At 36.4% G+C, this 21,281-nt stretch overlaps 1 protein-coding gene across 1 annotated transcript in view; it reads right to left on the reverse strand.

The window, feature by feature from the left end:
- Positions 1-21,281, reverse strand: part of ADGRA3 (adhesion G protein-coupled receptor A3) — a 128,849-nt gene that overhangs the window by 22,720 nt on the left and 84,848 nt on the right. Inside the window, exons 11-14 of the mRNA XM_019025843.4 lie at positions 14,679-14,840; positions 11,379-11,582; positions 4,082-4,295; positions 3,663-3,871 (exon numbers count right to left, since the gene is read on the reverse strand). Of these exons, the coding sequence (XP_018881388.3) occupies positions 3,663-3,871; positions 4,082-4,295; positions 11,379-11,582; positions 14,679-14,840 (789 nt within the window). The remainder of the gene's footprint in view (positions 1-3,662; positions 3,872-4,081; positions 4,296-11,378; positions 11,583-14,678; positions 14,841-21,281) is intronic.

The raw sequence follows: 21,281 nt of genomic DNA on the forward strand, positions 1-21,281 counted from the left end.
CATTTAACCTCCCTCTGCCTCAGTTTCCACATCTGTACAGTGGGGGTGATGACAGTACTATATCTCATGAGGCTGTTATAAGAGCTGAGTAACTGAATGTATATAAAGACATCAGAGGAGTGGCTGACACATAAGCGCTTAATAAAGATTGGCCACCACTACCACCATCACCATCCTCGTCTTTAAGATACATTATCACCATCATAGTTGATATGTTGCTCTACAGAAAAAAGCACGGTTTAGAACAGTGTGTGTAGTATGCAACCTTTGTACAAAAATGCAAAAAAATAGGAACATATACTCATTTTTGTTTCCATAAACACGAGGGTCTCCTCAACAATATGCGAGAAACAAACAGTAGTTACTTATCAGTGTGACACGAGAGATAGGTAGGACTTCCAGCTTTCACTGTATGTGAATGTGTAGAAATAAATAAAACATTACATCCATGTGAGTATAGTACTTATTTTAAAATTATTTAAACAAAAACATCACTAGCATTTATGTTCAATTATAGAGTAAATGATATCAAAGTTGCTTTGAATACCATTTTAATCTATAAAATGACATATTAAGATGGTATTCAGCATGTTTTATATAAACAAATGTAAAAGAATCACTAGAAAAAGAAAATTAATGAATGCTCTCCAGTTTCATATTTTTAGGTGAACACAACAAAAGAGGAATCAATGTATATAAATTAGCTTATCTTCACCACTAGTGATTAAAGTATTAAGCACTACATAGTTTGAACCTAATCATAACCCTACTTTCTATTCAGTTTTCTTTCTTTGTTTTTTCCTACAGACACCAGCTCCTGTGAATCTTCCTGCCCCACCTGGCTATTCCAGATCATATCATTCAAGCAAACCTAATTTCTGCTTAATTTTTTTTTTCTGGCTCCCAATGATACCTTAGTAAATAACTGGTATAGCAGGATCTATACTCAGATTTATGAACAAGTATATTCTTTATGTCGCATTTTTTAAAAATTCAAAACTCTTAAAATCAGATAAAGGAAAGTTTTATGGACTATATCCCAAGATAGGAATTTAGACTTACTATATAAAAGGATATATTAAGATGGTATTCAAGAGACATAGGATTTTATCGATTTTTAAAAGCTATAAGGAAAAAAGACACTGCTTTCTAATTTGCTTTCTAATTTTTTAAAAACAATTTCTTCAATCCTAAACATAACTTTACCTAAAAGTGGGTATAATTTCATTAACTTTTTCTTTATGTTTAATTAGCAACTAACTCCCATGCAGTAACTTTAATTTTGTCAACAATTTCAAATACATTTCTCTTTGCTGCCTCTAGATGGCACAATTACATTTAAGAAAAGGAAAAAGTCTTTGAAAATAAATAGAAAAAAAATCTTAGTACTACAGTATTTTAACTTTAAAGAATTGTGTATTACATTTTTTTAAGAGATTAAAAGTCTGAAAGATAAAAGAATAGCTTATTCCTTCCAGAAAAGGATTATACTAATTTAATAGTTTTGAAGAACAGCTAGGAAGTTCACAAATAGATGCTTTAAACTGGTATTAGATTGAATAAAAATAAAAGTTTCACATGGTGCAATATCACAGCGAAGACTTATAAAATGCATTTTTGTATATGTTTTGTGTTTCATTTATTTTGCTCAATTTTTTCTTAACATAAATTTCTGACAATGTTGAATATTATTTCTCATCAGTACATCACAGTTTATTTTATATTCAAAACTGAATGAGAAAACACTTTCAAAATGGAAGAGAAAACGCCACATACTTTAACGCTTCATGCTTTAATTTAAAAGGTGGCAGTGGCTCATGCCTATAATCCCAGCACTTTCCGAGCTTGAGGCAGGCGGATCACTTGAGTCCAGGAGATCAAGACCAGCCTGGGAAACGTGGCAAAACCCAGTCTCTACTAAAAATACAAAAATTAGCCGGGTTTGGTGGTGCCTGCCTGTAATCCCAGCTACTCAGGAGGATGAGGTAAGAGAATCACCTGAGCCTGGGAGGCAGAGGCTGCAGTGAGGCGAGATTGCACCACTGCACTCCAGCCTGGGCAACCTGAGTGAGACTCTGTCTCAAAAAAACAAAAAATAAATAAAAGTTGACTACACAATAATAAAATGTGAACTTATAGAAACCAGACTCATGCTTACAGAAATCCAGACATCTTCCATTTACAAAGAGAATCAGAATCATAAACTGTCAACACTAAAGTTAATCCCAATTGAATAAAGGTCCTTTATATATACAAATATACAAATATAGCCGAGTCTATAAACATACATGTTTAAATATGTTGCTTGCACTTGTATAAAATGCTCAATTATGTCAATGAAAAGATAATCCCTTTACTCTGATAAATAATCTATTCACCTTTCTGCTTGCTTGACCTGTGTACCAGGTAAGGTATAAGTTGAATTGAAAAAACAACAACAACAAAAAAAAAACACACAAGAGTCAAAGAAAATTATTTATAATTCAGGTTTACTTCAAGATCATTTCTAGTGCTAAATGCTATTTTTTTAAGAAAAGAAAAATTCATGAAATGTAAAATATATCATGTTTCAAGGTATTTAGCACTTTGATAAAACATTTTCTAGAAAACAGATTTACAGCTGGAATCAGAAATAACATAGAAGTTCCTCACACCCAGAGTAACCTCAAACCATTTCTGGGAAATGTCTTTCACACTCGTCAGTAATTCCTTCCACCGTACTCTAAATATACTCCTTGATGTCAGTATTTATAATTACAATATAAAATAAGAACTAGCATGGTTTATTTCATAATTATCTGCTCAGGCGTCAGATTCACTTAAAGACCTCATTAATAAAAACACTTGCTCCTGTACATTAATAACTGTTATTTTACCCCCAAAAAATTACAGGTTGAGTATCCCTAACCCAAGAATCCTAAATCCAAAATGCTCCAAAATCTAAAACTTTTCAAAGAAAACGCTCCTTGGAGGATTTCAGATTTTTGGATTAGGAATGATGAACTGGTAAGTGTAATGCAAATATTCCAAAATCTGAAAAAATCCAAAATCCAAAACATTTTTAGTCCCAAGCATTTCACATAAGAGATAAGACTCAACCTGTAATTAGTGTTAACAACGGCAAATAACAGAAAACAACACTAGACTGGCATTAAAACTGAAAAGACATTCTTTGTGTCAATACTGTCACTTGCAATGACAAAAATGAAATTATCATGATTAATTCTAAATTCAAATAGAGTCTAACAATTACGACATGTAGTGGGAAACAGCGCTAGATTGCAAAGTAGGAAAATGTTCTTTCACTACTCACTGTGTATCCTTCGGCAAATGAAATCACTCTTTCTGGGCAGAGGGAATCTGCATCAACAGTCTCTCCAAGTTTTAAGGTCAAAGACTAACTGAACTGATTGACTTATAAAGTTGATTTAAAATTCCTATATACCAAACTCAATCCCATACATTTCACTTGGTAGTAACTTAATTTCCCTTTAAAATCAAAATTAGAACACATATCATCTCATATAATCAAAGGGAGCAAATTATGTTAAAAGTAAAAAAAAACAAAACAAAACCAAACCAAAAAAAACTTCATTTGAGCTTAATTATGCATAGCAAAAATGTAGAATAGTGTTTATGCATAAAGTTAACAACTGCCATACCATTAAAACTGCATAGTTACTAAGGGAGTAGCACTGAATCGTAGTGATATTTTCATCTGAATAGAGTATATGGCACCCATCTGACTTCCAGCCTCCTTGTCCGTTCAGCAAATCGAAATCCCACCGGGCTGCAACAGCATCTGCTCCATGTGCAATTCGACGCAGTGTCACATTAACAGGGATGTGGTGGGTATCTACATTCACACCATCTGGAGAAAATGGGAAACAAAAATATTTCTGAAACAAACTTCATAACCAATTATAAATGTCAACTTCTACAGTAATGGGTACTCTGCAAGATCTTTCTTCACTAGTGACTCATTAAAACGAGAAAACACTAAAATAAGCATTTTTAGGAACAGTCAACTACAAGGCCTTATTGTCCACTGACTACAGGATAACATACGCCACATACAAACCTATTTTGGTGAGAATCACAGGGGTAACCACAGTACGTCGTTTTCCATCATCAGCCAAATTTGTTGAATTTCCAGTGGCTGGAAAAAGCTTTCCATTGCGGAATGCAATGAGTTGAAGCTTGTAAAGAGAGTCATCAGTTGGTCTGAGTTCTCTTTTTTGCTTTGGTGAGAAAAGGGAAGGAGGAAGCTGAATAGAAGCCTCCACAATAGTATTCTGAAAAAATATATATACATAAAAAAAAGCTCACTATATTAGTACATAGAAACCAGAAAAAAATATGTCAGATAGTTACAAAAGTGGTATAATTAGGTTGACTTCATTTTTTAAATTGTATATACAAAATTTAACAGTTAAAAAAATCATCAGTCAAGCGAAATGTCAACACCACATAACATAGATTAAAAGAAGCATAAAACAGAAATGCAAACTTTAAAGAGTTAAATAAGTAAACAAGAAAAGTGTTTCAAATTACAAAGTTAATTTTCCCATGATATTATATGTTGAAGTAGATAGCATTAAACAGATCAAGGATCTCAATGATCAGGCTGTATCAATTTTACAATGATAAAATATGATAAAGAAGCACAAATATAGCATATCATAAATATGAGTATAATTAATTTGGGCTTATGGAACTTTAAGGTGATTTATGATGAATTCAAACCGCCACACAACAAAAGAATGAAATTATACAAACATAATAGAGGTTTAGATTCAGTACACTTAGCAGAAATTTCCTTGAGACTAGGAAACACATTTAGAAAAAAAAAAATAATAACACATAGGAACAACTGAAAATGCTGACTGATCACTGAATTTTTTCAGATTTCTTTATTAAGGATTTTTAAATAATAAATTATTCAGCATTCAGTAAAAAATATATATATACCAAAGAAGTGAACAATTAACCTCTAAAAACATTCCATAGTTGAAGAATTTATTATACAATCTTTCTCTTGGCTTCTAACCTCTCTTCTTCTAATTCCATATTCACCATAATTTCCCCTTAAGAAACAAATCGAATCATATTATTCCAGTTTAAATAACACCTTGGTTCTGCAATGTTTAAATAATACTAAGCCCAAATCCTAAGTTCACCATATAATTTGATGAAAATCTATTGCTCAGATGTATCCCCTGAATGCTCCTATAGCACAACCTAAAACACAGCTACACTGAGCTCAATTTAAGTTCTCCTATATTCTTTTTATGCCACCATGCTCACTGCACAGACCAGCATCTCTACCTGAAATGCTCCACTATTCTTTTATCTCACAAACTTTTGAATTGGTGTAACGGAAAGTGGATTAGAATGAAAAACGTTGGCAGCCAGGGGAAGACTTTATACAGAGTCCTTGAAATAGGGCTTTTTTGGACAGTTAACTGCATCTCCTCAGTATATTGCATCTCCAGATTAGCTGCTTCCTCTTCTGGACTCACACAACACTCTGCACACATTAGTCATAATACACACTTGCAGTCCCCCATGGTGTAGCTCACTGTCTGCTCCTCAAACCAGAGTATGAGGATTTGGGGTGCAGTCAATCTCACTCACTTTTTGAAACCTCTATGTTAATAGTTCCTACCACTTGCATTTGATCAAAATAGCCCACTGTTTATGAAATGAACAATGTCTGTATGGCATGTTTATTTTAAAAACAATTCTACTTAAGCAAATGATTGACTTTAGAATTAACGATGTTAGATCACAGCAGATACCCATAAATATCTTTCCAATGTAAGTATTTTAGATGTTTGTATATTACTTTTAAATTGAAGATGTCAAGAAAATATTTAGTAGAAATATTTTGTTTGAGAAGACACATAAAAAGGTTCCTGCTATTCTCACTCACAAATATAATCTAATGTGAAAAATATTATAAATTTATTCACTAATCTAGATATCCATTAAGTACACAAATTTCTCCTAAGTACATAATGACACATGCAAAGAGAGAAAACAGATTAGTTAAAAGTTCAAAATCGTGATAAAGTATTACATAATGCACATTTATTAAAACTCAAGTACTATAAAATTCATAAAATAATATCGTTATACACACAAAATGACTTGAAAACAAAGCATGGCTCTTTGGGGAAGTATTAGTAATGATAAATCAAATTGATTGAAAACAAATCATTTAAATTTTTTAAAAGAAAGTTAAAATAGGGAATAACATCTATACTTTCTAGAAGTTAGAAAAGGTCTCCTACACAAGTTTAAATCTGTAGAACCAATTAAAAAAAAACAATGTACAAAAAACCAGGAGTATGGACATATTACTGGGTAACCAGAGCTATATACTCATGGCTGTTACATATTTAAGGCTTCTAAAATATCCTTCCAAGTCCAATACAAACATTACTAAATAATAACTGCAGGTTCCCTGAGATGTAGAGAGTGGCCTAGGGTGCCGATAAGGTAAACTTCAGCCGTATCAATAATGTTTAAACTTTTATAGTAACAATGGAATACTTGAGTATTTAATTTCTTTAAAAGAAATGTTGATCATTATTTACAGAAAGGTTGTAAATCTATTAGTCACCGCAAAACACTTACTTCATTTGGTGCATTTATCATGATTATACCTTCTTCCACCTGGCCCGAGGGTGGCAAGCACAAAGTTTGTAAGTTCATTTAACCATACATTTATCTTAAAATATATGGATTACATCAATGGAAACAGATAACAAACACACGAATGAGAGGTAATAAAGTAGAAAAATCCCTCTTAAGATCCTTTGGGAAAAACAAGTTTTCGGTTTCCAGTATTTACTATTGAAAAATCATATACCACTTAGAGAACATGAGATCTGAAATAAGAAAGGATTTGGGTTCCAGCCTCACCACTTAACAGCTGGTTAACACTGCACGACTTTGTTTAACCTCTCTGAGTCTCATCTGTCAAACACAGCTAATCATCTTTGTAACAAATGGTTGTGAAGACCAGATGGGATCAGGACCATGACAAGCACAAAAGTCTAGGGAACTGTCGGTGGTATTTTTTACTGTTGTTACTGCAGCACAGTGGAAGATGGTTATCTGGAGACTGGGGGAGAGGAAATGCCTTAACTAAATTGTCAAGAATAATCTAGAACATCATCATGTTTTGACTTCTACCATTCAGTTTCAGTGTTCATTTTAACACTAAAAATTGATGAAATATGAACACACAAGAAATGATTGTTACCACACAGCTGCTTTTTTTTTTTGCTAAATTCATCTATATTTCACTATTTACCATGACACTAAGCTAAAAGGAAAATGATAAGCATAATGGAGGTTAATTCCAATACTTTCACTACATCTTAACATCTTTCCTTATCAAAAAATCTGGACTTCCTCCACTATGTAGTTAATAAAATTTTCAGAAATCTTTATGGGTTAAAATCTACAGAATTCTAACATGAAAATCAGAATGAGCCAAAGAAACATCTGATTCAAAACAATAAAATACTAATTTATCTGTGTTTTCTTGACCACTTACTTGACTTTAAACAGACAGATGCTATAATATCTCCTAATTATTTTCTTGTGTATAATTATTAACTGCATACCACCTTTTGAGTTTCTCACTGAAGATTAACAGCAATTACATTTGACTTTAGAATTAATTTTTTAACTGACTTTGTTTGCTAATTAAGTTTGGCTGTTAATTTTATTCGACATTTATTGAATGTTTAGTTACTCTGGGCTTGGAACTATGCAGAGCCTGGAGACATATAATGCAATAAATAAGCTGTGGTCCCTGTCCCCCAAAATTCATAGTCTAACAAAGGAGAGATAACAACAGCAACAAAACAGTAAGAGCTAATACTTACTGAGTGCTTACTCTGTGCCAGGCACTGTGGTGAATGTCTACATATTTACCTCACTTAATCCTCTCAACAACCCTTCGAGTTAAGTACCATTTCATAATCTGCATAACAGCCGAGAAGCTGACATTCAGAAAGGTTAAGGTAGTTGCCCACATTTGCACAGCTGTTAAGTTGGGGAGAGAACCTGAACCCAGACTGTCTGGCTACAGAGAGACCACAGTCTTAGTCACTGTATCATATGGCCTCTCACTGCAGCTAGCTCCACCACTGTATCACCTTATAATTATTCTGAAGAATGAACAAAGCTCAACGGGATTAACAGGCAATGGTTAATTCTGTCTGAAGAAGAGAAGGAAGAATCCAAAGGCAGTTTTAAAGGGAGAGAAGCAGGAATTTCACCAAGCACGGATGGACTGGAAAAGTGCAAAAACGAAGGCAGGAAGCAAGAAGATGCATAATGACTAGCCTGAAAAATTCATGAGACTTCAGCCGGACTGAAGCTCTAGATGTCTGGGATGTGTAAAGAAAAACTGATTTCTAAATTCTAGTCAGGTGAAGTATAAAGAACTAATTATTTCTCCTTTTTGGCTACATTACAGCTGAACTCAAAACACCAGCTTATTTCCAAAGCCCTCAGTAAAAGTAAAGTAGTTTACTGAAAACAGATACTATTTTGTTATGCTAACATATCTGAGTTATGGTATCCACAGTGAAAGGAAACATTTCATTGAGAAAAAAATTGGAAGAGATTTGATAGATGCTGTCAGTAAGAGGCAAGTATCAGGCAACTCTGTCACCAACTGGTGACCAACTGAAGCCAGGTATGAAGTCACTGATGATTCCAGCACTAGGCCTGCCCTCAGGCAACCAAGAAACCCATCTTGGTTCTCAGGCTCCCACGTGTGACAGGCAATGAGAGAGAGATGAATAAGGCATTATGGGAAAAACGAGGAAGAAAAATAAAGGAGACAAGGGTGGGAGTGGAGAACTGGATGAGATTAGGCAAAATTTCTTGGAGTGACATTTCTGCTGGGTGTTATCACCAAGGAGCTGGGAAGGGAGGGGAGGAGTAGGGATTCGAGTAGGAGAATTAGCACCAGCCTGCTTGAGAATGACCAGGTAGTAGGGAGAGGAACCAAGGAAAGTTTGCTGTTGCTGGATAAAAGGGAGAGGTGAGAAGTACCGTGGGGAGACAGGGAAGATGTCAAATGATAAAGCTACTGAACAGTCTCCGGAGAGACATGAGACATTTATGAAGGGGTGCACAAGGTCAATTTCCATTTGGGGAGGATCCAGGTAGAATGCTCACAACATTAACAACCTGAAATGGCACAGGCATTGACAATCAGAACAGCCTGCACAGAAGGGAAGGCTCCCAGAGGCCTCCTGTTCTGCAGGCGCCAGGCCTTCAGGTGTGAAATGGTGGAAAGAGAGGTCTGGGTGGTGGTCCCAACAGAAGAAGCAGGAGGGCTGAGGAAGCACTCAGAGAACTGGGGCAGCAGCTATTTGCTAAATAGTAAGAAACTATTTCAATATTTTACTAAGTGGCATCGTTGTACTGATACATGTTAGCTGAAGAGCCAGCCTAGAGACACAGAGACTAACTAGAAAGTTACCGTGGTTTGTGCAATACAGGATGGGAGTCCGAAGCAGGCTGAGGAGGGAGTATAGAGGGAAGGACAGAGATTCTGAAATATGCAGGAAGCATATCAAGGAGGCACCTACTGCTAAATAATGACTGCCTCTTTATGGGTTTAACTTCACATACCAGCATACGCTCCCATTTAAAGGTAGTGCAATCAGTTTCTGGATGTTCAGGTTTTCTAGTTAGTATATTCAAGGGATTAAAAAAAAAAAGGATGCAAAGAAAGAGCAAAAACTGCCCTAGTATAAAATGTAAAATGTAAAGTTAGTTTTCTGTTCAAGTGCTAAAGCTTAACCACATTTTATGCCATTAACATTAGAATTTTTAACTAATTTTCTGTCACGAGGGATATGTTCCTTTTTCATTCAGTTTAATCGTGTCCACCTATGAAGCATGAATAATAGTGTAATGTGTCCTTGCTCTCTGGCCACAGGATGATCTTCAAAGGATAGAATAGCATGAAATTGACAAATCTGAGTGTCCATCTAAAGCCTTCTACTTTAGCAAATAGAAACTCTCCTTACCCAGAGGGGTAGGTTGTGAAATTGATGAAATGTAGGGTTTCATCATTTTTAATCCCTTTCTACCAACTGTGATCATCTAAGACAGAAGTGTTCATCAATTTTAAGTATTCCTCAAAAAACACACCTTTCTCTCATGGGTTTCTCTGTTGCTGTTTCTAGTCTTTTATAGTATGTTTGTGGTTTTTTTGTTTTGTTTTGTTTTTCCCAATATAAGACACAATAAGGAAAGTTGAGCAGGTCCAAGGGAGTGTGGCACAGTGCATCAAATACTCTCTTAGTGCCAATACTAACAGGCAAATCTTGCCAATTTTCCTCTGAGTATAGGGTATCAAGTAAATATATTATTATCAGACATTTTGACCTAGTTGAGATTTTCTTGGGCAGTTGGGGTTTTCTAAATTTAGCAAATTGGCTCTCTTTAATGATGGTCACCAAGAAAAAGTATACAAAAATACACTAATTCGTTCATTCATTCAATATTTATTGAGTGCTCACACTAAACCAGAACACCTAACACCTGTTGGATCAGTTATTATGCAGCCATTAAAATGACTGGAATATTGTTTGTGATATTATTGAGGGACAAGACAGAAATAAAGTACTGTGAGATTAAAAACCACAGAGAATACAATTACACATGCCCACAGAAAGCTAAGTGAAAAAAATGTGGTTCCATTAGGGTGCTGGAGTTGTGCCTCCTCTATTTGCTTCAATAGAGTGTAGTCAAATATATCTAAACCACCAATTTTAAAAATCAGTAAAAATGCTTTCATTTTGCTTGCTTCAATGAAACACTTTTTTAAAAAAAAGATATATGATATATTTGTGTTTTCTGCCAAAAATTTTGATATACAGCTTGCTTGATTAAACACCTGGTCTCAGGGTTGACTTCTCCACTAGGCTTGGCAGGCACAGTGCCAAAGGCTCATGATACTTTTAGGGGCCCATGAAAACATCTTATTGTCTTAAAATCAGGAGCAAAAAAATAAATAAATAAACTTTTAAGTCAAATAAAATTTTTTCACATGTAACATTAGTATATTTGCATTTATACCACTGCAGTTATAAAATGTAATTTCTGATATTTTTATGTGGAGAAAGGGAATCAAAGGCAAAAATGCCTAGGGCCCTTGAAAGTCGTAATGCAGTTCTTCCTGGTTAGTTTTCTTTAAAACAGTAGCAAAAGCAATAATACCTATCTTCCTGCAAAAAAAAAATCTTTTAATAAGGTTATTTTGCGAAGCAGAACATTTGGAGCATTCTAATTTAACTGTAAATAGTCTTAAATGATTGCAGAATGTAACATACCTTTAGTGCCAGACTCGAAAATGTATTTGAAACATTGCACTTAAAGCTCAGCTGCTTATCCAGGTTTCCCTCTGGATCCCGCCTCCCATAATCCGAAAGTCCTGTACGATCAGAGGCTGCCACTTTCTGGAACACGGTACAGGTCATCCCCGTGAAGCCAGTAGACTTGATGACATAAGCTTCCAGAGCAATATTGGGTGAATACTTGAAAAGTCAATCAAACAGGAGTTACGAACGATTTATAGCACAAAGGAAAAGCACTTTCAAAGACTTTTCAAACACAAAACACTATGCATTAGCCAAACCAGAAAGCCCAGGTTCTTCCTAAACAAAATCACTGTGTAGATAACTGGCAGAATAAAAAAAAAGAAAAAGAAAGAAAGAAAGACCCTGGAATGAAAAGGATGTCCTAAAATGGAAGGGAGACCAAAAAAAAGGAAAAGAAGAAGTCATGAAGTACAGAAGATCAGGTCTAAGAAGTCAATTAAAAATAATTTAAGGAGCACTTCGAAGGAAACAACAAGCTAAAAATGGAAGCATCCTGAAAAAAAATTCAGCTAGAGAAATCAGTGGACCCTCTAAATGCTCATCTTACAGGACGAATGAGAGCTAAATATTAGTTTGGGAAATGCACTCGACACATCTGGCCATATTTACCTATTTCTTTCACAGGAAGATCATTAACTCTTTGCATTAAGTTTCACCAATAAAAGCTTTACACACTCTCCAAAGCTGTTTCTTCAGAAAAGGAAGAGAGATGTTAATTTAAATAGTAGGAAATGGACAGATTTAAAAATCAAATTAGCCTGGTCAACATGGTGAAGCTCCATCTCTACTAAAAATACAAAAAATTAGCCAGGCGTGGTGGCACACACCTGTAGTCCTAGCTACTCAGGAGGCTGTGGGAAGAGAATTGCTTGAACTTAGGGAGGCAGAGGTTGCAGTGAGCCAAGATTGTGCCACAGCACTCCAGCCTGGACAACAGAGCAAGACTCAGTCTCCAAAAAAAAAAGCAAATTAGGTCAGAAAAATCATCTGAAAAGCAAATTAGGTCAGAAAAATCATCTGAAAAATATGGCACCTGCCCTAGAGTTTTAAAGGAATTCAGCAACAAGAGTGAACCAAGGGGAACCACCAAAACATATAACCTGTCAATACAGACAGCCACCAGGCCCACTCGCTGGAGGACAGAATGGGCGTGAGAAGTGACAAGGAGCCACACCTTCACATCCAGCAGAGTGACAGGATTTACCGTAAATTCTAGGGATAACATGGCATCTCCCTCCTTTAAGGATGATTAAGTATATGCCTATCCCACAGGCAAGGCACCATTCTAAGTATCACATATGGATGTCTTTTTCTTTAAAGCATGAAATTTTGATGCACGATGCTTACAATCTATTAGGAAATAAGATACAAATTTAAAAATACAAAAAGTAAAGTAAAATTTGGCAAGTCTTATGCACGTGATAGAAAATAATTAGTGGTTCCCAAACTTTTCAAGCATAAAGAATCTTTGTATTAGTTTTTGCCTCACAATGTAAACATAGTGAAAAGTCTTTTTAATTCAACTTATTTGTTAATAATGTGTATTCTAATTTTTTGCCAGTCAAAGACACATGTAAACAACCACCAGATCTTCTGACAAGCAGCAGTCATTAGGCCCAACACATGAAACCTTGGTTGAAAGAAAGAAATCTGTCATTTTGAGGCACCTGTGAAGCCATATCATTTTACTTATTATACATAGATGTATCATCTCCTGGAACTTTGTTTACACATAGAGATGGTATGCAAATTCCTACTATGACCTTTATTGTACCCTTGGGTTGTCAGAAAAACTAATGCAGTTCAGAGAAAGGGGGGAAGTTCTTTCAGCTGATTAATAAGCATGGCTAAAGGATGAGATTTAAAATGGATCTAAATGGCCGAGGTGGACATAAATATGACAAGCTAGTCTCAACTGAGGTCATGAATCTGAGAGGGAAACTCCACTGACTTACATTACAAACACAGTGACCTAGCCAGGTGCAGTGGCTCACGCCTGTAATCCCAGCACTTTTGGGAGGCTCAGGCGGGTGGAGAGCTTCAGATCAGGAGTTCGAGATAAGCCTGGCCAATGTACTGTAACCCCGTCTCTACTAAAAATACAAAATTAGCCACACATAGTGGTGCTTGCCTATAATCCCAGCTACTTAGGAGGCTGAGGCATGATACTGCTTCAACACGGGTGGCGGAGGCTGCAGTGAGCCAAGATAACACCACTGCACTCCAGCCCGGGTGACAGAGCAAGACTCCATCCCCCAAAAAATAAATAAATAAATATTGAAAAAAAAAAAAACCACAGCAGCAAAAAACAAAGACAGTAGCCATACTGAGACTCCATTTATTATTCCAAAAAGAAAACACTAAACTTAATTGAGCAAACGGAGCAATAACACATGGTAACATCAAAAAAAGGTCTCAGAGATCAACAGGAAAATAGCAATCTTAAATTGTGTAAAATCACAGGAGGAAGTGTATAATATTCTACACTATGTCAGCCCAGTAAAATAATTAGGAAATGAAAATCATGGACCAGATCAAACTATGATTGCTAAGGAAATATCACATTATTTACTGTATTCACCACCTTTTTAGGACAAAAAAGTAAGCAGTACATCAAGAAATTTACAACTGTTCAATTTAGCATAAATAAAATTTAATACTATGTAATTGAGTGATCATTATTTATTAATAAGTCATTATCCCAAGAGTGGGATTGACTGAAAATGCCAATAGCTTCACAAGTGTTGGAAGGCATCCCAGTTCTCTTCTGAGATTGAAACCTGGGCAAACAATCAGATATTCTCTCAAAATATCCTTCAGGGCCCAAAACAGAGTATTAGGCTCAGATGGACTATGGGTATGTGCCAGTGGGGCAATACAATAGTGTTCTTATTTTCCATTGCAGAAACACTTTCAGTGGATTACATGGTGATAAACTTTCAAATTACAGATTAAGAAAGTATTTTCCAGTTCCCAAGAAAACACTACTCAAAAGCAAAATTAACTTATAAAATGTTAAGAAGAAATTCTGTAATAACTTATAAAATGTTATAACTTATAAAATGTTAAGAAGAAATTCTGTAATAACTTATAAAATGTTATAACTTATAAAATGTTAAGAAGAAATTCTGTAATAATCAGCAGTAAGAGAAGATATCCACCCCATAACGGAGAAGACACCTATCTCTTTCGGGTGAGAGCTGTGTGAAATGCACTTTTTTTCTCAGGAGTCTATAATAATGTTACACTTACTGTTGAATAAACGTGAGCTCCACCGGCTAGCCGGTAGGTAGCAATGCGCTGAAGACACTGCACAATCCTACTGCAGGCTTTAGCTTCCCTCTGCGCCAGCCACAGGACACGTTCATCAGCCAACATGATGTTACTTGCAATGTCAACCATCACGTCACCTAGCTAGCAGGGGTTCAGGAGAAAAAAGAAAGATCTTTAAAACCACCATAAACTATTTTGTAGAATCAAAATCCTAATGGACAGTGAGATTGGCCTTCAGTCTCAAATTCCACATGAGAACCCAACAGGCATTGTACTTGTTTCTCATGAAAACATCTTCAGATATGAACAGTTCATTCAAGTATAGCCATTTGGTAGTATTTAGCTCAAAAGAGCATTATGTAAGTGGCCACCACATCACTGGTGAAAAGACTGCCAGGTGTTATCTCAAATGGAGGAAAAGAAAAGCAATTAGATTAATTAAAGAGAAGGAAAGGATGTCACACAATACCAGAATAAAAAGATCTTGACTGTTCATCTAGAAAACCATTTATAAACACTTCCTTTTTGTGCATGCATTAGCTTAAATCAAACTATTATTATTAAGAAATACACACCGCCAGCAGGGCGTGGTGGCTCACGCCTGTAATCCCAGCACTTTGGGAGGCCGAGGTGGGTGGATCATTTGAGGTCAAGAGTTCGAGACCATCCTAACCAACATGGTGAAACCCCATATCTACTAAAAATACAAAACAAATTAGCTGGGCGTGGTGGCCCATGCCTGTAGTCCCAGCTACTCGGGAGGCTGAGGCAGGAGAATCACTTGAAGCTGGGAGGCAGACACTGCAGTGAGCTGAGATCATGCCACTGCACTCTAGCCTGGACAACAGAGTGAGACACTCTTAAAAAAAAAAAAAAAAAAAATGCAGGCAGGCAGGCATACTACCCACCTCTTTAGTCTCTGCTTGTATTCAACACTGTAGGGATGCCTAGCTACTGCTAGGTCCTTGTATGTGTTGTATGCTCTCACCCCCATCCCCCTGCACACGTGGTTTCCTATACCTTGAATGAACTGCATCTTCCCTTCCTCCCAACTCAATGAATGCTTTTAAGATCTAATACAATAAAATAAATGCACTCTTCCACTGTTTGTTTTACTTGTTTCATTTACTGGATTCTTTTTATTCGCTCACTTCGTAACTTACAGATGTAAACATCTGTTAGGAAATGCCACTGAAAAGTCAACCGACTATTGTTTACTATAACTTGTACGTCTCACCTGAGAGAAATAAACTGAACCGTCTAGGGCTAATGAGACGTACTGGTGTCAAGAGGATTTTGTATTGAGCAAAACGTTCATGAGAGGGAGACATGCAGCAGAAAGAGCAACAAAAACATTCCAGAGGTAGGATCAGACAATTTGCAAGCTGGCTGGACCTCTAATCAAGTAGTAAGCATTAAAAGGCGTTAAGCCCCAGTGCAAAGCCAGAAAGCCAGGTCTGTCTTAACAGATGTCTTTTGATCATCCCAGAAGATCTCCGCTGAGATTTCAATCCCGTTTTGTATCCAATACACTTCACACAACGTATAATTATGGGGGCTGAAGAGGGTTTGGAAGAAGTTCAGTCCATCCCACCCTGGTTCACTTTACAAAAAAGTCAGGCCTTTGGAAATCCACCAGATCCCAACCCTGGAACCATGGGGTGAAGCAATCACAGTAAATACATAGATGAGAACACGACTTCAAATGCTGACTGTGAGTACCTAGCCTGAACACTTCACCTCTTGGTATCTCCACTTCCTTTCTTCGTAACTACAGATAATAATAGTCCTATCTTTCTGAATGTTGTGGAGATTAAGTTCCAATAATAAATACAAGGTTCCTAAAACTGTGCCTGGCACATGGCAAGCACTCAAAAAATGTTGGCGCTTTTACTATTTTAATCCCGAAATTGGCCTCTCTTTTAAGATGATAGACTCTAGAAGTAGTAGGACGGTTATATTTGTATGTCTGTGTTCACATAAAAATAGGACCAATGCATCCAACTAAACTGCCACTTGACCCTCTGTAAAGTCCCACTCTCCCCAGCTTGATCCTATTAAAATAAGTTTTCTGACTTTTTACTGCCCTTACCATAATGTATCACAACTTTTTCCTTATTTTACCTCCAATGTAAACATCTTGAGGGTAGAGACAACAAAATGTCTTACGTTTATATCCTTATTCACTAGTACAAAAGCTGATGTAGAAGCCAACAGTTATCAATGTCCATGTATCCGATATGTATCAATATTCATTTTAAATGTTCATAATTACTGTTCACTACTTATTGAGGGCCAATGTGAGCCAGACACTGGTGCAACAGCAGCAAAAGAAAGAAACAAGCTCTATCTTCAACCTTATAGTCTGGTGAAGAAAATGCAAAACAAGCATATAAATTCATTTTTAAAAAGTGATTTAGATTGTGATAACTGCTACGAGGGAAATATGCAGAGAAATATAGGATATAGAGTAATGAAATTTAATCCAAACACCCTATTTTAATGAACTAACACATTCTCAAGGGGTACTTCCCCCCAAACCGAAGATATTAACAAGATCAAATAACAAATAATTAAGAAGAGCCTGTAATCAAGCTCTGCAGAATCCTCAGTTGGTTCATTTTTTTATGATTCATTGGAACATTAGCATCCTAGTTCATGTTCCCACTAACAAACAGGTATGGGGGTGAATGTCATTCTACTAGAAGCCCTTACTTCTGGAGTTATAAAGAAGGGTATTGACTCTTGCTATGTCAGTTACTGAATCTGTCAATCAGCCGTTTATACAGATGTTAAACTAGTAAGTCCAAAGTCTTAATGGGAATTCACAGTAGGTGGAATAACTTAGTTAAGATTTTGTCTATTATTCTGACTTACTGTTATTTGAAGATTTTACACAAAAATAAAAGAGGTAAAAGAGATAACATGGTGAAGTATGCTTTATGGCTAACAAAAATATTAATGGAATTCCCACTGGATGCAAAACTTTAAAATACACAAAAATATTGATTTTATTGTAAGGCACCACTGAAATATAGGCAGTGTTTACAGATTAGCAAAGTTACAACTAAACTTATTGTTTAATACTTCTTTGAACTTTTAAATGTAGGAATTTTATAGGGACCTGAAGAGATCTGATGGGCACGTCATCTTTCTTGAAAAATTCATCATTATTACATGATCAAAGAACTACTGCTATGCCCTGCTAGATAATGCCAGTAAAGAAATTAACTTGTGTTAATAATTATAAAAAAAAACAACAAATATCTCTAAGAAGGTACAGGACTAACAACAGTAATTGCTTTAGTTGAGAACAAGCTATTTTTCTCATTATTTCACTCCAAATGGCTAAGAATGGAGGAAAGGGATTTGTTGCCAAAATATTCCCTAGAGCAGATAATCAGAAAATGTTATATGCTTCTGTAGCTTGGTTACAGAAGTAGCTCTGAATATGTCACAGTGGCAAAAAGTGACACAAAAGGGGTAACAATGCATGAAAAATTACACTGGATTAAAAAAAGTATTCCTGAAATTTGACACACAAAGCTCATTTAAAAACTGCAACCAGTGTAAGGAGAACGCATCAGATTTCTCCTTGGCCTCATTCCCTGAACGCCACTCCAGCCACAAAAGGGTCAGAAGGACTCCTCCACCTGCTCTTGCACCTGTCACACTAAAGTGGGAGGACCAACCGAAAGCATGAGCGAATGGACTTTATCGAAGATAAAATAGGGAAGAAACAAATGGACCACATTAATGGCAATGAAAGTGCTCAATGTCAAATGTTGTAAGAGACAGGATATTTCAAGTTCTTAATATACAAATGGCTTGGAAGTTTTATCAAAATTAGGTCAAAAATATCTGCTAATTTAATAAATTTCTAATGTTATATTAATATACAAGATAATACATAAACTAAACTTGATATTTAATGTATAGTCTTTAACACTGAAGACATAATATCTATGTGCCTTGGAGTTAAATACTCCTAGGTTGAGATCTCAAGTCTGTCACAAGTTTAGATGTCCCTGAGCAAATCAGCCTCTGTGAGACTCAGTTTACTCATTTGTAAAATGGGACCAAAAACTCTACAAGTGCTCAGAACATCTCATTCCATGGTAAAATAAGAAAAAAAAAAAAAGCAGAAGACAAATATCTTCACATACCCAGTAAAAATATAAATTAAGCAATTCATGGAGTTTTTGAGAAAGGCCAAGTGATCTAGGCCGTTCCATATTTACATTTTCAATCATCGAGTAGCAAAAGAATACTTTTGTTCATTCTAACAACCAGAAAAGCAAGAATTAACAGACACATGCATAGGTGGAGCAATGGTTTTGGAGATGACAAATAGAGGAACCTACATCATCATCATTGCAGCAGCTGATCCTATTAAGCTCAAGTAGTCTTCACGATGTTCTCCTGGTTCCAAATTTAGTACACTATTGAGATCATACCTATTTCAAGGTATGTTATTACACTGATTAATGATGGAACTGTTGCATTCTGAAAGTCAAGTTTTAAAAGTGTATTTGTCACTCTTAACTCACATCTGGCCTTACGTGCCACAGGATACCTCTGCAGACTTCTCAGCAGGTTGCTTAGGTAAGCATTTGCTATTCAACAAGGGTCTGACTGCAATCATCATCAGGGTTATGGCAAAGGTTAAAGCTCTGATTTTACTGAGGTATAGGAGTAAAGAGAATGATGAGGATGAGGGTAACAGTGGAGGAACTGAAGAAATAGGTGGAAGGGGAAAAGAGGTCAAGAAGATTATTGCACATAAGGCATGGCAGGAGTTCTCAGATCATGTAATAATCATAATTCTTCAGGAGAGATGATGTGTCTACCATCAGGTCTCATGCTTGATCCTCATAAAGTCCACACATTCAAAACTTTAAAAAAAACTGAACAATAAATTTAGTTGTAATTGTGCTAATCTGTAAATATCTCATATATTAAAAGATAAAACATGCCGAAATACTGATTCTACCCTAAGGTGTTACTGAAATAAATGAGATTACAAACACGTATGTGCATTTCCTTTTCTAGAAGTACAGAGGACTGAGTACTCTGGAGAACTCTCCAGCAGAAAGTGAAAAAATGCTGAAAGGAAAACAGTTATCTTTGTTAATGCATCACTGAGAAGTAGGAAAATAGAGCCTCCTCCAAAACCCAGTCACCAAAGAACAGCAGAAATCCAAAGAGCTCTGAGGTTGAACTCTGATGACCACGAGGTATGTTTTGACTTCCACACAGGGCCTAGGCCATGCCAACACAGGGTACCAGGAAAAGACCCCCTGTTACAAAGCTAGAAACTCAAAGGACACCACCTCCAGCATCAGGCCTAGCCAGCAATCACTCAGATTCATGGAAGGAGAGCCAGGAAACGTGCCTGTTTTGACCTGGGCAAGAGGTAGAAGGAGGTTAAAAAAAAAAAAAATTATTCTCTGACAATTTGGAAACACAAGTTGACCTTCAAACAGGTCCTTTAAACTACTTTCGTGTTCTTAAAAACCTCAAGCTAAAAATTAATTTTAAAATGAATCCCCCTACACTGGCACTCGGCAAAAGCAAGCAAATATCACAGTTAAGGATACATTAGACCTTTCTCATTAATGCTCCCAACCAACCAACACTTATTGATATGGTTTGGCTGTGTCCCCACCAAAATCTCATCTTGAATTGTAACTCCCACAATTCCCACGTGTTGTGAGAGGGACCCAGTGGGAGATAATTGAATCATCGGGGCAGGTCTTTGTCATGCTGTTTTTGTGATAGTAAGTCTCACGATATCTGATGGTATTATAAAGAGAAGCTTCCCTGCACAAGTGCTCTCTCTTTGCCTGCCACCATCCACGTAAGGCATGACTTGCTCCTCCATGACCTCTGCCATGATTGTGAGGCCTCTCCAGCCATGTGGAACTGTAAGTCCATTAAACCACTTTTTCTTCCCAGTCTCAGGTATGTCTTTATTAGTAGCATGAAAATGGACTAATACAGTAAATTGGTACCAATAGAGTGAGACGATGCCGAAAAGATACCCAAAAATGTGGAAGCAACTTTGGAACTGGGTAACAAGTAGGGGTTGCAACAGTCTGAGGGCTCAGAAGAAGACAGGAAAATGTGGGAAACTTTGGAACTTCCTAGAGGCTTGTAGGTCCAGGCTGAGGTGGTCTGGGATGGAGATGAGGAACTTGTTGGGAACTAGAGCAAAGGTGACTCTTGTTTCATCTCAGCAAAGAGACTGGCAGCATTCTGCCCCTGCTCTAGAGATCTGTGGAACTTTGAACTTGAGAGAGATGATTTAGGGTATCTGACAGAAGAAATTTCTAAGCAGCAAAGCATTCAAGAGGTGACTTGAGTGCCGTAAAAGGCATTCCATTTTATAAGAAAAGCAGAGCATAGAAGTTTGGAAAATTTGCACCTTGACAATGTGATAGAAAAAAAAAATCCCATTTTCTGTGGAGAAATTCCAGCGGGCTGCAGAAATTTGCATAAGTAACAAGGAGCTGAATGTTAATCCCAAAGACAATGGTGAAATGTCTCCAGGGCATGTCAGAGGTCTTCACCGCAGCCCCT

This window comes from Gorilla gorilla, chromosome 3 (assembly GCF_029281585.2).
Source record: "Gorilla gorilla gorilla isolate KB3781 chromosome 3, NHGRI_mGorGor1-v2.1_pri, whole genome shotgun sequence".
NCBI classification, from domain to species: Eukaryota; Metazoa; Chordata; class Mammalia; order Primates; family Hominidae; genus Gorilla; species Gorilla gorilla.